Genomic DNA, 21,850 nt, shown 5'->3' with positions numbered 1-21,850 from the left:
CTGCAGTCACTTACCTGCTTGTGCAATCTGCACTAGGGTTAGATGAATGACCCTGCATAATACATTGACTAGATCCCCAGTGACAATAATAAGATGTCAGGGGGACACTGCTCGTACTCATGGAACTGGCACTGGTCCTTCTGCTGATGTGGATATGTCTGCCCCTGTTCTTTCACAATGTGTTCAATACTCCAGTGAAAGGAAGATAATGCTTTTCCTTCTCATAACAATGCAGAAACAGGCAGATACTGAGACCCTCTGAGAGTGTGACAAGGACTGGTTAGATAGCATATCCCACAAGAATTTCTTCAACAAAGCAGGGATCTTCACTCACATTGGTAAAAAAACACACTTTTGGCTATTTGTTTTCCTGAGGAGGAGCAGAAAAGATGACTTATTGTTGTGAAATGTAAAACAGTAGAAAAGATCATTTGAAATAAAGTACCTTTGGAAAACAAGAAAAACTTTACACCGAGCCACGCAGGGATTTAAAATGTTTTCTGTTTCTTAAAGCAATTTTCAGATACTCCCCAAAACTTCACCAGCCATAAGAATCTTCACCACTCAGGGAATTTGGTCCTAAGTGCCGATAAACCGTGGCCTATAGCAGTGGCTGGCACTTATTTACACGCTTAGAAACGTTACAGAGAGCAAGGCAAGGGTTTCTACAGCTGCTGCAACTACATGAGAGGCCTTTCGGGCCTGATACACAGGAGGAGCAATTGAGAGAACAGCAATAGAGGAGCAACTGATAGGCACCGATGAACAAGTTCACCCTGCCCTGCAGCATCAAGGGCTACTGAAGGACAACAAGAGAGGCCAAAAGCAGGTTCTGGTGTATATTTGAAGCACGTGGGATCCGAGGCAGATTTCGGAAATGGTACAAAATCACTGAGCCGTCAGCCAGAATACCTGCTCCTAGGCCAGAAATCAAGTCTGTGGAAGGTGAAAGGCACTCAGTTTCCCTCAGGTCGGGGAACTTCCCTGCAGCCAAGGGCCCCCAGGTCACATTGCAGGCCTTGACTGCTCTTCAGAGTCCTTCTTCATCTTTGCATATGTGGCAGGGCAGAACTGAGAATACAGCTGAGCCAGCAAAGCCTGGGATGTGATCTCTAGCCTTGTCCCATGGCTCAGTTTGTTCCACACGTGCACCGCGTAGGTGTTCTTAAGGAGCTTGTGAAGCTCTGAGGAGCTGATTGTTTCAAATAACTTCTTCCAGTCCTCCCAGCGAATAGGATAAACGGCTTCTGGGGAAAGAGCACGCACCCCTTTGCATCTCATGTTGTCCTGGATATTCTGGATGGAGCACCACTTCTTGAAGACACGCGTTAAGAGTTCTGGGCCCTGGTGTGCCCAGATCCAGCCATTGTAGTTATCCACAAAGTCCTGCATGCAAAGCTCCATGAACTCATGCTTGGGTGTAAAGGATAGAAAGGCCCCGTTCAGTACATCCTGAGACTGGAGACCAAGGGCATTGGTGAGGTTCTTTAAGTTCTTAAGCACAATGAAGTCTGTGTCCAGGTAGATGCCACCAAATTTCCACATGATGGTAATTCTGCAGGCGTCAGACAGGACAGGTAAGAAATACGGTTCCTTCTGGTGCTCAGACTGCAGGTACCACTTTGCCAGAGGCGTCCCTGAGAAAAGCTCTGGTAAGTCTAGGGGCCGGATTTCCACGTTGGGGAAGCATCTCAGCAACGAGAATGCCCAGTGGCTGGGTAAGGAGGCATTCCCATTTGCCAAACCTTTCATGAGCACCATGACCCTTGTCCCAGGGTGCATCCTGGCCGCTGACTCCACAGAGCATGTGAACAGGTAACTTGGGTTAGTTCGCTCAGAGGTCTCCACAAAAAATACATTCCCTAGGCAAGGAGGGGGCCCACCATCAGTGGGACTGGGAAGGCAAGGCAAAAACTGTTCACACTTTCTTTGTGTAGGCAAGCTGTAGAGCTGGCCCTCAGCATCCTCCCCAGTTCTCCAGTGGAACATAACAGAGGCAAAGAACACAAAAGAAATGGTGAGGATAAACAGAGCCCTGAGCCTGTGGCTCAGCACCGCCGTGGTCAGTTTTGGCAGGCAGCTGGACATCCTAGGCAGTCTCGCTCCCATCAGAACCTGCTCTCTCAAGACAACCGTCGTGATCTGAAGGGGAGGAAAGAAGAAAAGGACACTGAGTGACAAGGCAGCAGACCATGAGCCTTGGGACAGTGCCACGGCAAAGCAGAACCCTCCTTCCTGCACCTCAGGGAGCAGGCTTAAATTATGCCTGTTGGTCACTTCTGAAACAGTCTCGTGGCTTCTCTGTATAGTCACAGGGCCTTCAGATCCCACATCGGAAACAAATGCCCATCTTTGGATCCCTCTCTTTCAAACACAACATAAGGACAAGTCTTCCTTTCTGTCTATCACAAACCAAGACTGATCCTCAGTTCTGTCCATGTATATTGTCCACGTAAGTTGTGCTTGCCACTTGGAAGCATATACAGCATTTGAAACACAAATGGCATACCTTTATAGTAGTGCACAACAAACTCTGGTAATAGCATTAGAGACTTTATCTACCATCTTCTACAATTTCAGGTCATTCTGGACATGAGACATATATGCAAAAAACTGTAGAATGAGGAAATAGGAATGCTCCTTATGAATATTCCTGGAGCTCCGTCAATACATATTGTATGGAACTGCTGCCTTGCTGAGAGTTTTTTCTCATGATGAGAGGTTTTCTGTCCTTATCCACAACCTGTCCTTCCCCCAAACCAAACACAATACTAAGACTCCAGTGCTGTCGTCAGATCCTGTCAAGAGGCCTCAGTCTCCCAGGCTGTTGAACGAGCAGTTGCTGCCTTTTGAAATGAACCACCTGCCCCTACAGAGAGCCTGGCTCATTTTTCATGACACTGTAGCATAGCAGAATGGATGGATAGTGGAAGGGGAACAGATACAAGGCAGCTTTGGAGCCGGATGCAGATGATAAAGACAAGAATTGCCTAGGTAGAGACAGTTTCAAGGCTGCTTCCCAACCCTGCTCCCATGCCAAGTCCTCATTTCTACCTCCTCGGGTAGATGGTGCTGGCTAACCCAACTGTCACCAACCCAGGGTTCAAAGGTCATGCTGACTGTGACCTGCTGAGCTCTGCCAATGGAATCACCTAGCAATGCATAAGCAATCCCCCCTCCACCCTACCCTTATTTCCTCTCTTCCTCCTGCAAAAGGAACAGATGGAGAGGAAGAGATCATTAACAAGGCAGCAATAAAAAGAGAAGTCATTATAGCTACATTCTCTGCATTAGCATCAGCATTTCTGCCCTTGCCTCCCCTTAAAGGGGAGGACAGCAGAACCAGCACCTCCTGGGCCCACCACTGAGGCCCCAAAGGTCAACATGCAAAAGCATGTGCAAGTGCAGCAAGGAGGACTGTGGCCTTTAGGACGAGAGGAAACAACCTCAAGTTGTGCCAGGGGAGCTTTAGATTAGATATAAGGAAAATTTTATTCAGTGAAAGGGTTGGATTGGAAGAGGCTGCCCAGGAAAGTGGTTGAGTCACCATCCCTGGAAGTATTTAAGAGACATGTAGATGTGCCACTTAGTGACATAGTTTAGTGGTGGTCTTGGCAGTGTTAGGTTAATTGTTGGACTTGATGATCTTAATGGCCTTTTCCAATCAAATGATTCTATAATTTCTCCTGCTTCCCTCTGCTCAATCTCCAAATCCAAATCCCCAGGCTCCAGAACAGAGAGCTTCATGAAACACCAAAAGCTTTAATCTGAAACCAAACGGACAGGGAACAGGACAGAGAACGCAGCTGGCACAATGCCATTTGTCATTCACCCCTGGTAACAGCGACTGGGTCACATACTAAACTCTCCACGTAGCCAGAAAACAACTTGTCAGCCACAAGACGACTTGTCAGCCACAATGGGAGGTTTCCAAATGCAACAGCACAGAGCCACCACTCTGCACCAGGCACTGGGGCTTGGTGAACAGAGGGGAGGCAGCCGATACACAAAGCGTCAGCTCTAGATTGCCAGAACGTTTTCGTCTCCTGCAGAGAAATGCATGTGCTCTGGGTGTTATAGGCAGTGAAACCCCCCCCCCCTTTCTGCATACCTATTTCCCCCTGCATCCACACCACAGCCTGTAGAATCCCGTAAATCATTTTTAGTTTGGTAAGCAGTAGAAGAGAAAAAGGGACAGGCTTGAGGGGACAGAGCTTTTGCTGTAGGGAAGGCAGAAAAGTGCATCTCTAATCTAACACTGAGCAAGCTTCGAGGTTACATGCATATTTTTAGTAAGAGGAGAAACTACCACAATCACAATTCTATATATTTAGAAATACATTTATGCTTCTGTAGCGCATAAGAGGACATTTTAGACGCTGCATTAGCCAGTCAATTATTACAGAAAACAAACACAGGAAACCTCGTTCTCTGCCTTCCTCTGAAATTGAAAGTGTTGTGGCACAGAAATTGCAAATACTACTCACCTGTCCCTGATTTCAACACACCACAGAAGTCACTGCTCAGCTGGACAAGCTTTTCAAGAGGTTAGCGTGTCTCTGAGAGTGCCTGTAACTCTATGGACTGGTACTTCCTTTTTCTGAAATGAAATGGTGAATAATGGAGTCTGAACACATGGAGAAAACAAGGAGATCAAGGAGGATGTGACATCATATGTTCAGCTAATACACTGGCTGAAAGAAGGGTCATGCAGCAGCTGTGCTGTGAAGAACCCATCTAATCAAGAATGAAACAGGAAAAAAAGAAAAAATAAAAAAAAGAAGGAAACTGACACCCCATTATCATTACACTTTAAGCTTTATACTGTGGCAGGAAGCTAGTTGCTGTTTCCTACTCCTTTCCCTTCATTGTTTTCTTCTCCAAGGAAAACGATCAGAGCTCTCTCAGCCTCTCCTCCTCCAGCACATGCTCCAGTCCCTTTCTCATCCTAGCGGCCCTTTCCTGGACTTGCTCCAGTACGCCCATGTCTCGCTTTTACTGGGAAGCCCAGAGCCAGCACTCCAGATGTGTCTCACCAGTGCTGAGTAGTGAGGAAGGATTGCTTCCCTTGACCATGCAGGCTCTACATAACACAGCCCAGCAGGCTCCTCTGCCACAAGCGCACACTGCTGGCTCCTGGTCTACTTCTTGTTCACAGAACCATCAGGTCCTTTTCTGCCAAGATGCTTTCCCGCTGGTCAGCCCATGTACTTTTCTCCTCTCCTCAAGCCTATCGCTGCACTGGCTCTACTCAGGTTTGCTAGAAGCCACAGCTGGCTTGTCTCACCTAAATTTTAAACTCCGTGGTCTGGGCACCTGTGTTCCCGTTACAGACAGTGATGCTTACGGTCACTACGGTGCAATCTGCATTAGGGTTAGATGAATGACCCTGCATAATCCATCCACTACATCCCCAGCGACAATAATAAGATGTCACGGGAGAGACTGCTCCTGTTCCTTCTGCTGTTGCAGACACGTCTGCCCCTGCTCTTCCACAATGTGTTCAATACTCCGGTGAAAGGAAGGTAATGCTTTTCCTTCTGGTACCAAGGCACAAACAGGCAGATGCTGAGACCCCCCTGAGAGCATGACACGGGCTGGTGAGATACTCACGTGCCACAAGAATTTCTTCAACACAGCAAGAAACCTGCTAATGCATATTTTCTGACAACACACAATTTGCAAAAAACACTCCATATAATTTTCACAACGTCGCTTACTAAATTTAAAAGCCTAGCTAACCAATGCAGGGCTGGAAATATGCAAAGGAAAACAAAACAAAAACCCCAGTCCAAACAAAAATTGTAAACTGTACAGGGACACCTTGCTGCATAAGGTAAAGCCCGACATTTCAATGGCAGCAAGTTTCCCCTGTTCCAAGCACAAAAAGGATAAAACGTGGCACAAAGAGAACAGCTGTGGAAGATCTCGTAACTCCTCTGTGCAAGGACTTCAACCAATCTGATGCTGCTGGATCAGCACATACATCTCCTCTTGGTGCCCCTGAGGGTACTGGAGCACCCTGCAGTGAGCAAAGGGCTTTCCTGCTCTACGTAACTGTAAGTGTGCTTCGCTGATAGTTTCCTTGGCACAAAACCACAGGCAGCAAAAAATGGAAACAGCCAAAACTGGATGACAACGGGATGACTGGGTGATGGTACAACATGAATTGTACACGAAGGCAACTTACATGAGGCCAAACGAGCATCACCAAGCAGTTCCTGCAATCCTCTGCTTTTCAGATTGTAAGCGCAGACTGTACTCAGAAGTCCCTGACAGCTGGCAAATCATTCCTAACAGGACAAAATGTACACTGTTGAGTGATGCTGTTATAGAACACCATTAGATCGTAGCGATGCTTGAGGTAGTATAAAAAATGCCAAGAAATAGGCTGTAGAAATTCTTTTAAGGGCATGCATTTAGCCTTGTCAGAGAATGAAACGTTACGTTCTCAGTTCACACTGAAAGCAATTAGAATTGCTTTTACATAATTACATTAGAACCACGTAATTCTCTCATTACGACTTCTGCTGAAGGTCTCAAACCTCCAGGCCTAAGCCTTAGTGTAACCAGTATGGCCAGAAGGGACTCATATACCTCTAATGCAGTGCTGGATAGACACTCCGTGGAGTCAGAAGAATTGAAAGCAAGCCTCAGCAAAGACCTAGAGGATATTACCAAGTTTCTGCAAAAAAGTAAACAAACAGATTGTGGGGAGAAAGGACATGGCATTTTTTTTATAGCTCTTGATTCCCAAATCACTGTACGGATCGTGGCCATAGATGTGATGGCATCTCGCTGAAGTTACCCAGAAAAAAAAAAAAAAAAATATACAGGCTCTCTCTGTTATTTGCAACAGAGAGAACCAATGAGTTGGGTAAGCAATGGCCACAAACAGAAAATCACATAGCAGGTCATGGCAACGTCATTAAGCTTCATTTCAGCTTCGGTCTCCCTCAATACGATAAGCGGTAGTCTGAGATTAGCGGAAAATGGTCAGTAATGCAATTATACTCAGACAGAGTAGGAAATGTGTTGAATGAATTAAGATAGAGCTGTAACAGCTTCCAAAAAACCAGGCGTGCTCAATTTCAGTTAAAGTGAGCTTGCTCAATAGCTTCATCAATTGCAGAAAAACACTAGCAGGAGCTGTTACTTTCTCAGGCAGTAATCCTTTGACAGGATTAGCTTGCACCCAGTGTCAGCGCTATTTGAGAATGGGGCTACAGGAATTCATAACAGAGAAGTGTTCTTCTAATGTTACCAGTGCGGTTAGCTACAGCCACAATGGAAGTTGCTTGCTGAGCAAGCTCAGAGGTAGTGCAGTGGTGCATGCCACCACTAACCCCTGAGCAAACCCTAGCAGCAGCAAAGAGCAAGGCGAGATAGAAGTAATGCTACTAAGACGACTCTGAACCCTGCTGATGGCTGCCAGGCCCTAGTACCCGGCGTAGCGATGGCTCAGTATCAAGATGGCCAGCCACCAAGGAGGGGACTGTAGCCCAGAGCCCAGTGCTGTGCCGCTCAGCTCTCCCTCGCCCCAGGAATTTAGACTCCTGCCAGGAGGACTAAGAAGAAATACTCGACTTGAGGCTTCTATCAGACCACCGCTGAGGTGCAGGGCAAGGAAAGAGCTTGTTATTTGTTCATCCTCACCTGAAATCACAAAGAATCAGCACTTCCTCAGCTTCACTCCCTGGGGTCTCTCCCCACGACTCCTATACGCAAGAGAGCTCTTGCGCGCAGAACCCAATATTAGACTCGGTGCACTGTACTGTCTGGCTGCTTTGGAAACTTCCATTACGAATATGTACAGATACAACATGGATTGATTGCCTGACAGGTAAAAGAGTTAGTAGTAGTCACAAGGCTAACGTACCACCAGAGAAGAGATCTGTCTCCTTTTATCGTAAGAGTGATTGCACCTTTACCTTATTGAGTACAGGGCAAGGTAGAGCGTGCCGTGCTGTCTGCTGTGGAGCACCTGAGTCACGCCAGGAGCGGGTGAGCCAGGCACAGCTCAGAGGAATGGAAGGATCACATCGGAGGCTGGACGCATGAAGCAGGGAGCATGACTTGCTCCAGCACTGCTGCAGGATCCTTTGGATCCCACAATGAAGTGGCCATAAAGTAACACGCCGATGGATCGCTCCGCTGAGCGCCTTGTCCACAAAGGGACCAGTGCACAGAGTCCTCTGCCCAAAAGGTCTCGGCCTGCCTGCAGTTTAGATCATACTCTGTAGCACTGGAAGGTGAAAACTGACGTGCCCATGATATAGCGAGTAGGAAAGGCCTGGAGAAAAGGTCTGCAGGCAACAATCTCTCAGGGCCACGAGAATCCAAAACATACTCCGGTGTGCACGAGCTCTTTTCTTCATTTCCTGCAAAGACGTTATGAAGATAAGGATTAATGCAAGGCAGAGAGGCTGCATTTCACTCACTGCACTGATACTGGCGCAGCTACACAGAGCCTATCTTTGCAGAGGAGAGTAATGCTCTTCCAAGAAAACGGCGCAAGCTGAAAAAAAGATCAAATGTCATCACAATACAAGAGGGAAAACAATAAATCAAATGCGAAGCCATGACTCAACCGGCATTTCCCACAGTTGAACCGCTGTTCAGTTGCAATTGCCTTTAAGATCTGCTGTATTTCCCTATAATGCAGGCAGGGCTCAGGGGCCCCTGAGAGATCAGAGATCTCTGGCCAAGGGCTGCTCAGCTGCTCAGCCTCAGAGCACAGGGACCATCCCCAGCCACCAGAAAAAACACCAAGGAAATACCCTCTAATCTCTGACCCCGCAAACTGCCTCAATTTCCACAAGAGAAGGGGCAGGATTTGGCCACGGTAGCAGAACACGCTGGGACAGCTCTTGCCGACACAGCTGTAGCTACACTGCTCTACGCCACAAGAGCAAAGGGCTGGGGAGGCAGAAGGAGGGAAGGGACACAGGCCTACAGGAGCACAAGATGCCTCTCCCAGAGACGAGTTATTCCTACCCAGCCCAGAAGCAGGGGGAACGAGGCACAGCCCCCCCCAAATCCGCTCTTTTCCCCCAGCAGTGCCCAGAAGGGGGGACGCAGCGCCTGGCTGCATGGAGCCTTCCAGAAGGTCCCGCCATGGCGGTGCCACCACCTCAGGGGCAGACCCGAGCCCGGCCACGGTGGTGGGGCACTGCCCTGGCACATGCCCAGGGGCTGCGGGGCCTGTGTGGCTCTAGCAGCAGGAGCGGGGAGGGGAGGGGGAGCGCCAGCCCAGCCCTGCCCTAATTTGCCCCATTTAGAGAAAGCGGAGCAGGAGGAGGAGCTCAAGGAGGGACTGGCAAACTGCTATCCTCTATGGGGGAAGATGGCAGCGGGGCCCCTGCTGCCATGTGGGTGCCCGCCTCAGCACCTCTCCAGCTGAAGGCAACTCCAGCGGGCAGCTGGCACGTCCTGACCCTCCCCACCAGCACCTCAACCGCCCCCCACTGCCATCCCCTGTCCCGGCTCCTCCTCTCCATGACAGCCCTGGCTGGCCGTGGCCCTCCCATGGCCCTCCCATGGCCAGGCAGGCTGCAGGAACTCACCAGCCAACAGGTGAGACTACCCTGCCTTTTTCCCGCTTCCTCATCGGTTGTGGCTGCCATGCCGGTGCTGACTTACCTCCCTCGTCCTTCCCGTCGTGACCAGACACTATTGTGCCATGGGAAGCATCCAAAAGGCCGCAGCCGGCTGTGCCAGAGGCAAGGATACGGGAAACCCAAGTTTGGGCTTTTTATTCTCAGGCACTTCCTACAAACAGCACCAGTCTGAGGCCCTCGGGTCTCCTCCTCCTCAGAAAAACCTTCCAAGTTGCTCTCATGGCTTCCTGTGCCCCTGCATCTTCTACAACTCCCTCCCCCTATGAACCCGGTTCCCCATACAGCCCAGCTGGCACAGGTTTGCTGACCACAAGCAGAAGCACTGCTTTTTCATTTTTCCCTCTTGAAAAAAGAATCACCAGTTGCACAGCCAGACCCTTCAATCTAACAGCCACCTCATACAGAGGTTATACTTGGATTCTTTTACAGCCCAAGGAGAAGTTTCCTTCCATTGTGTTTTTCTGTAGATGAAAAACCAATGTAAAGATGGTGGAGGGTTTATCGTGTTGCCTACTAATACCACCAATCAGCTGCACAGCTTGCTGTGACGGAGTAGCATGGGCAGCGAGCTGCTGAATGCAGGAAAGAAAGAAGCAGATGGAAGCAGCACCTAGTGGGAAGGCTTTGTGTCTAGTACAGGGAAGGGGAGCTGGGTGATGCAGCTGTGCTGTGAACTTAATTAAGAAACTCACCTGGCTGAAATGATTAGCCTAGCCACAATGTGTTTTCTATCACTTGCTTCTGAAGGGAATCTTTTAAGCAAGAAATATTCCCACTGGTTATGCCCTCCGGGGTTCCATCAATTGTACAATAAAACACAAGGATATTTCTGACAGGGGCTGCTTTGGTTGAAAAAACAAGTGGTTGTTAAAAGAAGAAAAAAATCCCTGCATCTAGAAAGCCACCAGCTGGTTCTGCTTACATTCACCACTGAGATGCATCCATGTGCTGATGTTAGTCCTATTAGGTTGGCAACACATTTGGGAGTGGAGTTGCCCACATGTATAGCTGGTAAAGTGCAGTGGGATTTCTATGCAGTGAAGAAACAGCAAGTGCAGAGTAATGGCAGAGAAAAAGGAATTCAGACATACATCAAGGTATCATACCATTACTGACTGAACAGTTTTCCATATCAGAACGATGTCAAATCACTGTATAAAGATGTCGGTATTTCACTACAGTGCTGCTGGTATCCAGTCTGAAGTGAGAGTTACAAGAAACGCGTGACAAGCTGCACATCTGAGCATGCTGCATCTTTGCGCAGCGTGGTCTTTCCCAGGCTAATCCTAGCCTTTGATGGAAATACTTCTATGCAAGAACCCTTCCATATCAAGCAAATACAGAAGATTAAGAAAAGGTGTACAACCACACTCTAGACAAAGACGACAGGATCATTTCTCAGAATTCACATACAAGTACCTACCAGAGTGAATGATTTCGTCATAAAATGCGTGACTCTGGATGCGAGGAAAAAGGGTTGGTGTAAGTTAAACTTGAGTTGCATTACTAAGGGTTGCTTATTATCTTACTGTCACATATAACAGTTAGAGGGAAATAAACCCCAAGGAAATACCCTCTAATCACTGGCAGCCTACCAACTGTTTTACCAGCAGTGCTATCTTGAACATGTTACTCAGGTGTGTTGCAGACAAGGACACTTCTACTTCCACGCGGTGACGCTGCAGGAGAGTATTGTTCTCAATACCTGTCGCATTTTGCCACGCTGGTAAAAGAACTGCTTTTGGCTATTTCTTTTCCTGAAGGGGAGCAGAAAAGTGGGTCTATCGCTGTGGAATGCAAAACAGTAGGAAAGATCATTTGAAACAAAGTACCTTTGGAAAACAATAAAAACACTGAGCCATGCAGGGATTTAAAATGTTTTCTGTTTCTTAAAGCAATTTTCAGATACTCCCAGTCCCTCCCAAAACTTCGCCAGCTGTAAGAATCTTCACCGCTCAGGGAATTTGGTCCTAAGTGCCGATAAACCGTGGCCTATAGCAGTGGCTGGCACTTATTTACACGCTTAGAAACGTTACAGAGAGCAAGGCAAGGGTTTCTACAGCTGCTGCAACTACATGAGAGGCCTTTCGGGCCTGATACACAGGAGGAGCAATTGAGAGAACAGCAATAGAGGAGCAACTGATAGGCACCGATGAACAAGTTCACCCTGCCCTGCAGCATCAAGGGCTACTGAAGGACAACAAGAGAGGCCAAAAGCAGGTTCTGGTGTATATTTGAAGCACGTGGGATCCGAGGCAGATTTCGGAAATGGTACAAAATCACTGAGCCGTCAGCCAGAATACCTGCTCCTAGGCCAGAAATCAAGTCTGTGGAAGGTGAAAGGCACTCAGTTTCCCTCAGGTCGGGGAACTTTCCTGCAGCCAAGGGCCCCCAGGTCACATTGCAGGCCTTGACTACTCTTCAGAGTCCTTCTTCATCTTTGCATATGTGGCAGGGCAGAACTGAGAATACAGCTGAGCCAGCAAAGCCTGGGATGTGATCTCTAGCCTTGTCCCGTGGCTCAGTTTGTTCCACACGTGCACCGCGTAGGTGTTCTTAAGGAGCTTGTGAAGCTCTGAGGAGCTGATTGTTTCAAATAACTTCTTCCAGTCCTCCCAGCGAATAGGATAAACGGCTTCTGGGGAAAGAGCACGCACCCCTTTGCATCTCATGTTGTCCTGGATATTCTGGATGGAGCACCACTTCTTGAAGACACGCGTTAAGAGCTGTGGGCCCTGGTGCGCCCAGATCCAGCCATTGTAGTTATCCACAAAGTCCTGCATGCAAAGCTCCATGAACTCATGCTTGGGTGTAAAGGATAGAAAGGCCCCGTTCAGTACATTCTGGTCCTCGATACCAAGGGCATTGGTGAGGTTCTTTAAGTTCTTAAGCACAATGAAGTCTGTGTCCAGGTAGATGCCACCAAATTTCCACATGATGGTAATTCTGCAGGCGTCAGACAGGACAGGTAAGAAATACGGTTCCCAGCGATGATAAGACTGCAGGTACCACTTTGCCAGAGGCGTCCCTGAGAAAAGCTCTGGTAAGTCTAGGGGCCGGATTTCCACGTTGGGGAAGCATCTCAGCAACGAGAATGCCCAGTGGTTGGGTAAGGAGGCATTCCCATTTGCCAAACCTTTCATGAGCACCATGACCCTTGTCCCAGGGTGCATCCTGGCCGCTGACTCCACAGAGCATGTGAACAGGTAACTTGGGTTAGATCGCTCAGAGGTCTCCACAAAAAACACATCCCCTGGGGAATGAGGGGGCCCACCAGCAATGGTGCGGGGAGAAGGCGGCAAAAACTGTTCACACCTGATTTTGGTGGGCAAGCTGTAGAGCTGGCCCTCAGCGTCCTCCCCAATTCTCCAGTGGAACATGACAGAGGCAAAGAACACAAAAGAAATGGTGAGGATAAACAGAGCCCTGAGCCTTTGGCTCAGCACCGCCGTGGTCAGTTTTGGCAGGCAGCTGGACATCCTGGGCAGTCTCGCTCCCATCAGAACCTGCTCTCTCAAGACAACCGTCGTGATCTGAAGGGGAGGAAAGAAGAAAAGGACACTGAGAGGCAAGGCAGCAGACCATGAGCCTTGGGACAGTGCCACGGCAAAGCAGAACCCTCCTTCCTGCACCTCAGGGAGCAGGCTTAAATTATGCCTGTTGGTCACTTCTGAAACAGTCTCGTGGCTTCTCTGTATAGTCACAGGGCCTTCAGGTCAACACACAACTCAGGGGGAAGCAGAAAGGATGAATGTGGCACTTCTCCTGCCTCCCTCTGCGCAATCTCCAAATCCCGAGGCTCCAGAATAGAGAGCTTCATGAAACACAAAAAGCTTTAATCTGAAACCAAATGGACAGGGAACAGGACAGAGAATGCAGCTGGCACAATGCCATTTGTCATTCACCCCTGGTAACAGCGACTGGGTCACATACTAAACTCTCCACGTAGCCAGAAAACAACTTGTCAGCCACAATGGGAGGTTTCCAAATGCAACAGCACAGAGCCACCACTCTGCACCAGGCACTGGGGCTTGGTGAACAGAGGGGAGGCAGCCAATACACAAAGCATCAGCTCTAGATTGCCAGAACGTTTTCGTCTCCTGCAGAGAAATGCATGTGCTCTGGGTGTTATAGGCAGTGAAAAAAACCCACTCTGCTTTCTACATACCTATTTCCCCCTGCATCCACACCACAGCCTGTAGAATCCTGTAACTCATTTTTAGTTTGGTAAGCAGCAGAAGAGAAATCAGGGACACGCTTGAGGGGACAGAGTTCTTTCTTCCACGTAACTGACACAGGAAATCTGGCTCTCTACCTTCCTCTGAAACTGCCAGTCCCACTCAAAGAAACTGCAAATGCTACTCACCTGTCCCTGTTTTCAAGGCACCACAGAAGTCACTGCTCAGGTGGACAAGCTTTTTCAAGACATTAGTGTCTCTGAGAGTGCCTGTAACTCTGTGGTCTGGCACTTCCTTTTTGTGAAAAGGTAAAGGTGGAGTCTAAACACATGGCAATAACATGCAAATCAGGGAGGATGTGACACCATACATTCAGCTAATACATTGGCTGAAAGAAGGGTCATGCAGCTGACGGGTCATAGGGCTGTGCTGTGAAGAACCCATCTAATCAGGAATGAAACAGGAAAAAAAGGAAAAAAAAAACAAAGAAGGAAACTGACACCCCATTATCACTACACTTTAAGCTTTATACTGCGGCAGGAAGCTAGTTGCTGTTTTCTACTCCTTTGCTAAGAATTCCCAGTGCTCACGCTGCTTGGGTGGCTGCCACGAGAACTGAGCTGAGAGTTTCATAGACCTGCCTCCTCCCACCCCAAGACTTCAGTTCTGAATGCTCCTTTGAACACTCTTTCAACCAATTAATTTCCTCATCCATTTGGCAATACTCCTCTTATGCCAGATACTTCATTGAATTACTTTGCCAAATTCAGGCGTCCCTCATTTTATGGCAGAGTTCCCCCTTATCCCCGTGCTTGATGGCAGCTGGCCTTCCCTTACAGAAGACATGTTGATGCGTTCATAAAATACCATACAGCCACTAAGTTTAGGGTTTAGCGCAGTTTCTACTCAGTTGCCTGCAACAAATGTCACACCTATTGCTCTGTAGCTTCCCAGACCCCTCTCCCCTCCACAAATCCTTCCAAGCACAGCAGCACCACAGATGGACTCACAAGATACCAACATTGAGGAAGCTCTTTGGAAAGCACCTTAAGCAATTCCCAGCCCTTTCATCCATCCATGGAGCTACCCAGGCCTCAGGTCGGGCCCCCATCTACTCACAGATTCACAGAAGGGCTGGGGTTGGAAGGCACCTCTGCAGATCATTTGACCAATGGCCCTGCTCAAATCAGAGTCACCTAGAGCAGGTTGCTAAGGCCAGTGTCCTTGCGGCTTTTGACCTTGTCTGAGGACAGAGACTTCACAACATCTCTGAGAAACCTGTTCCAGTGTTTCACCACCATTTCCTTCATTCTAATTCCCTGTATTTCAATTTGTGCCCCCCGAGTTTATGCCCATCCCATCACTGGATTCCACAGAGAAGAGTCTGGCTTATCTTCTTTACACCACCCATCTCTAATCAGGTGTTTATACACTTTCACAAGACACCCTGTTAGCTTGCTCTTCTCCAATGAAAACGATCAGAGCTCTCTCAGCCTCTCCTCCTCCAGCACATGCTCCAGTCCCTTTCTCATCCTAGCGGCCCTTTCCTGGACTTGCTCCAGTACGCCCATGTCTTGCTTTTACTGGGAAGCCCAGAGCCAGCACTCCAGATGTGTCTCACCAGTGCTGAGTAGTGAGGAAGGATTGCTTCCCTTGACCATGCAGGCTCTACATAACACAGCCCAGCAGGCTCCTCTGCCACAAGCGCACACTGCTGGCTCCTGGTCTACTTCTTGTTCACAGAACCATCAGGTCCTTTTCTGCCAAGATGCTTTCCCGCTGGTCAGCCCATGTACTTTTCTCCTCTCCTCAAGCCTATCGCTGCACTGGCTCTACTCAGGTTTGCTAGAAGCCACAGCTGGCTTGTCTCACCTAAATTTTAAACTCTGTGGTCTGGGCACCTGTGTTCCCGTTACAGACAGTGATGCTTACGGTCACTACGGTGCAATCTGCATTAGGGTTAGATGAATGACCCTGCATAATCCATCCACTACATCCCCAGCGACAATAATAAGATGTCACGGGAGAGACTGCTCCTGTTCCTTCTGCTGTTGCAGACACGTCTGCCCCTGCTCTTCCACAATGTGTTCAATACTCCGGTGAAAGGAAGGTAATGCTTTTCCTTCTGGTACCAAGGCACAAACAGGCAGATGCTGAGACCCCCCTGAGAGCATGACACGGGCTGGTGAGATACTCACGTGCCACAAGAATTTCTTCAACACAGCAAGAAACCTGCTAATGCATATTTTCTGACAACACACAATTTGCAAAAAACACTCCATATAATTTTCACAACCTCGCTTACTAAATTTAAAAGCCTAGCTAACCAATGCAGGGCTGGAAATATGCAAAGGAAAACAAAACAAAAACCCCAGTCCAAACAAAAATTGTAAACTGTACAGGGACACCTTGCTGCATAAGGTAAAGCCCGACATTTCAATGGCAGCAAGTTTCCCCTGTTCCAAGCACAAAAAGGATAAAACGTGGCACAAAGAGAACAGCTGTGGAAGATCTCGTAACTCCTCTGTGCAAGGACTTCAACCAATCTGATGCTGCTGGATCAGCACATACATCTCCTCTTGGTGCCCCTGAGGGTACTGGAGCACCCTGCAGTGAGCAAAGGGCTTTCCTGCTCTACGTAACTGTAAGTGTGCTTCGCTGATAGTTTCCTTGGCACAAAACCACAGGCAGCAAAAAATGGAAACAGCCAAAACTGGATGACAACGGGATGACTGGGTGATGGTACAACATGAATTGTACACGAAGGCAACTTACATGAGGCCAAACGAGCATCACCAAGCAGTTCCTGCAATCCTCTGCTTTTCAGATTGTAAGCGCAGACTGTACTCAGAAGTCCCTGACAGCTGGCAAATCATTCCTAACAGGACAAAATGTACACTGTTGAGTGATGCTGTTATAGAACACCATTAGATCGTAGCGATGCTTGAGGTAGTATAAAAAATGCCAAGAAATAGGCTGTAGAAATTCTTTTAAGGGCATGCATTTAGCCTTGTCAGAGAATGAAACGTTACGTTCTCAGTTCACACTGAAAGCAATTAGAATTGCTTTTACATAATTACATTAGAACCACGTAATTCTCTCATTACGACTTCTGCTGAAGGTCTCAAACCTCCAGGCCTAAGCCTTAGTGTAACCAGTATGGCCAGAAGGGACTCATATACCTCTAATGCAGTGCTGGATAGACACTCCGTGGAGTCAGAAGAATTGAAAGCAAGCCTCAGCAAAGACCTAGAGGATATTACCAAGTTTCTGCAAAAAAGTAAACAAACAGATTGTGGGGAGAAAGGACATGGCATTTTTTTTATAGCTCTTGATTCCCAAATCACTGTACGGATCGTGGCCATAGATGTGATGGCATCTCGCTGAAGTTACCCAGAAAAAAAAAAAAAAAATATACAGGCTCTCTCTGTTATTTGCAACAGAGAGAACCAATGAGTTGGGTAAGCAATGGCCACAAACAGAAAATCACATAGCAGGTCATGGCAACGTCATTAAGCTTCATTTCAGCTTCGGTCTCCCTCAATACGATAAGCGGTAGTCTGAGATTAGCGGAAAATGGTCAGTAATGCAATTATACTCAGACAGAGTAGGAAATGTGTTGAATGAATTAAGATAGAGCTGTAACAGCTTCCAAAAAACCAGGCGTGCTCAATTTCAGTTAAAGTGAGCTTGCTCAATAGCTTCATCAATTGCAGAAAAACACTAGCAGGAGCTGTTACTTTCTCAGGCAGTAATCCTTTGACAGGATTAGCTTGCACCCAGTGTCAGCGCTATTTGAGAATGGGGCTACAGGAATTCATAACAGAGAAGTGTTCTTCTAATGTTACCAGTGCGGTTAGCTACAGCCACAATGGAAGTTGCTTGCTGAGCAAGCTCAGAGGTAGTGCAGTGGTGCATGCCACCACTAACCCCTGAGCAAACCCTAGCAGCAGCAAAGAGCAAGGCGAGATAGAAGTAATGCTACTAAGACGACTCTGAACCCTGCTGATGGCTGCCAGGCCCTAGTACCCGGCGTAGCGATGGCTCAGTATCAAGATGGCCAGCCACCAAGGAGGGGACTGTAGCCCAGAGCCCAGTGCTGTGCCGCTCAGCTCTCCCTCGCCCCAGGAATTTAGACTCCTGCCAGGAGGACTAAGAAGAAATACTCGACTTGAGGCTTCTATCAGACCACCGCTGAGGTGCAGGGCAAGGAAAGAGCTTGTTATTTGTTCATCCTCACCTGAAATCACAAAGAATCAGCACTTCCTCAGCTTCACTCCCTGGGGTCTCTCCCCACGACTCCTATACGCAAGAGAGCTCTTGCGCGCAGAACCCAATATTAGACTCGGTGCACTGTACTGTCTGGCTGCTTTGGAAACTTCCATTACGAATATGTACAGATACAACATGGATTGATTGCCTGACAGGTAAAAGAGTTAGTAGTAGTCACAAGGCTAACGTACCACCAGAGAAGAGATCTGTCTCCTTTTATCGTAAGAGTGATTGCACCTTTACCTTATTGAGTACAGGGCAAGGTAGAGCGTGCCGTGCTGTCTGCTGTGGAGCACCTGAGTCACGCCAGGAGCGGGTGAGCCAGGCACAGCTCAGAGGAATGGAAGGATCACATCGGAGGCTGGACGCATGAAGCAGGGAGCATGACTTGCTCCAGCACTGCTGCAGGATCCTTTGGATCCCACAATGAAGTGGCCATAAAGTAACACGCCGATGGATCGCTCCGCTGAGCGCCTTGTCCACAAAGGGACCAGTGCACAGAGTCCTCTGCCCAAAAGGTCTCGGCCTGCCTGCAGTTTAGATCATACTCTGTAGCACTGGAAGGTGAAAACTGACGTGCCCATGATATAGCGAGTAGGAAAGGCCTGGAGAAAAGGTCTGCAGGCAACAATCTCTCAGGGCCACGAGAATCCAAAACATACTCCGGTGTGCACGAGCTCTTTTCTTCATTTCCTGCAAAGACGTTATGAAGATAAGGATTAATGCAAGGCAGAGAGGCTGCATTTCACTCACTGCACTGATACTGGCGCAGCTACACAGAGCCTATCTTTGCAGAGGAGAGTAATGCTCTTCCAAGAAAACGGCGCAAGCTGAAAAAAAGATCAAATGTCATCACAATACAAGAGGGAAAACAATAAATCAAATGCGAAGCCATGACTCAACCGGCATTTCCCACAGTTGAACCGCTGTTCAGTTGCAATTGCCTTTAAGATCTGCTGTATTTCCCTATAATGCAGGCAGGGCTCAGGGGCCCCTGAGAGATCAGAGATCTCTGGCCAAGGGCTGCTCAGCTGCTCAGCCTCAGAGCACAGGGACCATCCCCAGCCACCAGAAAAAACACCAAGGAAATACCCTCTAATCTCTGACCCCGCAAACTGCCTCAATTTCCACAAGAGAAGGGGCAGGATTTGGCCACGGTAGCAGAACACGCTGGGACAGCTCTTGCCGACACAGCTGTAGCTACACTGCTCTACGCCACAAGAGCAAAGGGCTGGGGAGGCAGAAGGAGGGAAGGGACACAGGCCTACAGGAGCACAAGATGCCTCTCCCAGAGACGAGTTATTCCTACCCAGCCCAGAAGCAGGGGGAACGAGGCACAGCCCCCCCCAAATCCGCTCTTTTCCCCCAGCAGTGCCCAGAAGGGGGGACGCAGCGCCTGGCTGCATGGAGCCTTCCAGAAGGTCCCGCCATGGCGGTGCCACCACCTCAGGGGCAGACCCGAGCCCGGCCACGGTGGTGGGGCACTGCCCTGGCACATGCCCAGGGGCTGCGGGGCCTGTGTGGCTCTAGCAGCAGGAGCGGGGAGGGGAGGGGGAGCGCCAGCCCAGCCCTGCCCTAATTTGCCCCATTTAGAGAAAGCGGAGCAGGAGGAGGAGCTCAAGGAGGGACTGGCAAACTGCTATCCTCTATGGGGGAAGATGGCAGCGGGGCCCCTGCTGCCATGTGGGTGCCCGCCTCAGCACCTCTCCAGCTGAAGGCAACTCCAGCGGGCAGCTGGCACGTCCTGACCCTCCCCACCAGCACCTCAACCGCCCCCCACTGCCATCCCCTGTCCCGGCTCCTCCTCTCCATGACAGCCCTGGCTGGCCGTGGCCCTCCCATGGCCCTCCCATGGCCAGGCAGGCTGCAGGAACTCACCAGCCAACAGGTGAGACTACCCTGCCTTTTTCCCGCTTCCTCATCGGTTGTGGCTGCCATGCCGGTGCTGACTTACCTCCCTCGTCCTTCCCGTCGTGACCAGACACTATTGTGCCATGGGAAGCATCCAAAAGGCCGCAGCCGGCTGTGCCAGAGGCAAGGATACGGGAAACCCAAGTTTGGGCTTTTTATTCTCAGGCACTTCCTACAAACAGCACCAGTCTGAGGCCCTCGGGTCTCCTCCTCCTCAGAAAAACCTTCCAAGTTGCTCTCATGGCTTCCTGTGCCCCTGCATCTTCTACAACTCCCTCCCCCTATGAACCCGGTTCCCCATACAGCCCAGCTGGCACAGGTTTGCTGACCACAAGCAGAAGCACTGCTTTTTCATTTTTCCCTCTTGAAAAAAGAATCACCAGTTGCACAGCCAGACCCTTCAATCTAACAGCCACCTCATACAGAGGTTATACTTAGATTCTTTTACAGCCCAAGGAGAAGTTTCCTTCCATTGTGTTTTTCTGTAGATGAAAAACCAATGTAAAGATGGTGGAGGGTTTATCGTGTTGCCTACTAATACCACCAATCAGCTGCACAGCTTGCTGTGACGGAGTAGCATGGGCAGCGAGCTGCTGAATGCAGGAAAGAAAGAAGCAGATGGAAGCAGCACCTAGTGGGAAGGCTTTGTGTCTAGTACAGGGAAGGGGAGCTGGGTGATGCAGCTGTGCTGTGAACTTAATTAAGAAACTCACCTGGCTGAAATGATTAGCCTAGCCACAATGTGTTTTCTATCACTTGCTTCTGAAGGGAATCTTTTAAGCAAGAAATATTCCCACTGGTTATGCCCTCCGGGGTTCCATCAATTGTACAATAAAACACAAGGATATTTCTGACAGGGGCTGCTTTGGTTGAAAAAACAAGTGGTTGTTAAAAGAAGAAAAAAATCCCTGCATCTAGAAAGCCACCAGCTGGTTCTGCTTACATTCACCACTGAGATGCATCCATGTGCTGATGTTAGTCCTATTAGGTTGGCAACACATTTGGGAGTGGAGTTGCCCACATGTATAGCTGGTAAAGTGCAGTGGGATTTCTATGCAGTGAAGAAACAGCAAGTGCAGAGTAATGGCAGAGAAAAAGGAATTCAGACATACATCAAGGTATCATACCATTACTGACTGAACAGTTTTCCATATCAGAACGATGTCAAATCACTGTATAAAGATGTCGGTATTTCACTACAGTGCTGCTGGTATCCAGTCTGAAGTGAGAGTTACAAGAAACGCGTGACAAGCTGCACATCTGAGCATGCTGCATCTTTGCGCAGCGTGGTCTTTCCCAGGCTAATCCTAGCCTTTGATAGAAATACTTCTATGCAAGAACCCTTCCATATCAAGCAAATACAGAAGATTAAGAAAAGGTGTACAACCACACTCTAGACAAAGACGACAGGATCATTTCTCAGAATTCACATACAAGTACCTACCAGAGTGAATGATTTCGTCATAAAATGCGTGACTCTGGATGCGAGGAAAAAGGGTTGGTGTAAGTTAAACTTGAGTTGCATTACTAAGGGTTGCTTATTATCTTACTGTCACATATAACAGTTAGAGGGAAATAAACCCCAAGGAAATACCCTCTAATCACTGGCAGCCTACCAACTGTTTTACCAGCAGTGCTATCTTGAACATGTTACTCAGGTGTGTTGCAGACAAGGACACTTCTACTTCCACGCGGTGACGCTGCAGGAGAGTATTGTTCTCAATACCTGTCGCATTTTGCCACGCTGGTAAAAGAACTGCTTTTGGCTATTTCTTTTCCTGAAGGGGAGCAGAAAAGTGGGTCTATCGCTGTGGAATGCAAAACAGTAGGAAAGATCATTTGAAACAAAGTACCTTTGGAAAACAATAA

At 48.6% G+C, this 21,850-nt stretch overlaps 2 protein-coding genes across 2 annotated transcripts; both read right to left on the bottom strand.

Annotated features, from left to right (window-relative positions):
* Window positions 1–361: 361 nt before the first annotated feature.
* On the bottom strand, window positions 362–3,286 carry LOC128903609 (lactosylceramide 4-alpha-galactosyltransferase-like). Its single transcript, XM_054187625.1, is given in 3 exon segments — window positions 362–2,142; window positions 3,127–3,183; window positions 3,185–3,286. Coding segments are annotated over 3 exon segments (1,281 nt in total). The 5' UTR covers window positions 3,272–3,286; the 3' UTR covers window positions 362–1,005.
* Window positions 3,287–11,485: 8,199 nt separating this feature from the next.
* LOC128903577 (lactosylceramide 4-alpha-galactosyltransferase-like) lies at window positions 11,486–21,483 on the bottom strand. The gene is made up of 2 exons (XM_054187595.1): window positions 21,426–21,483; window positions 11,486–13,153 (listed from the first exon to the last, which is right to left on the bottom strand). The coding sequence occupies exons 1-2, from the start codon at window positions 21,444–21,446 to the stop codon at window positions 12,035–12,037; spliced, it is 1,140 nt and encodes a 379-aa protein (XP_054043570.1). The 5' UTR covers window positions 21,447–21,483; the 3' UTR covers window positions 11,486–12,034.
* Between the last annotated feature and the right edge of the window lie 367 nt (window positions 21,484–21,850).

Source organism: Rissa tridactyla, chromosome 1 (genome assembly GCF_028500815.1).
Source record: "Rissa tridactyla isolate bRisTri1 chromosome 1, bRisTri1.patW.cur.20221130, whole genome shotgun sequence".
Taxonomy (NCBI): Eukaryota; Metazoa; Chordata; class Aves; order Charadriiformes; family Laridae; genus Rissa; species Rissa tridactyla.
Note: the sequence above shows the minus strand (reverse complement) of the source record. Positions and strands in the feature narration are given on the sequence as shown.

Excerpts from the sequence above, each read along its gene's own strand:
- LOC128903577 (XM_054187595.1), bottom strand. The coding sequence starts at position 21,446 with ATGACGAAATCATTCACTCTG. Across the intron at positions 13,154-21,425 it reads TGACGAAATCATTCACTCTG|ATCACGACGGTTGTCTTGAG; the intron begins GTAGGTACTTGT and ends CCTCCCCTTCAG.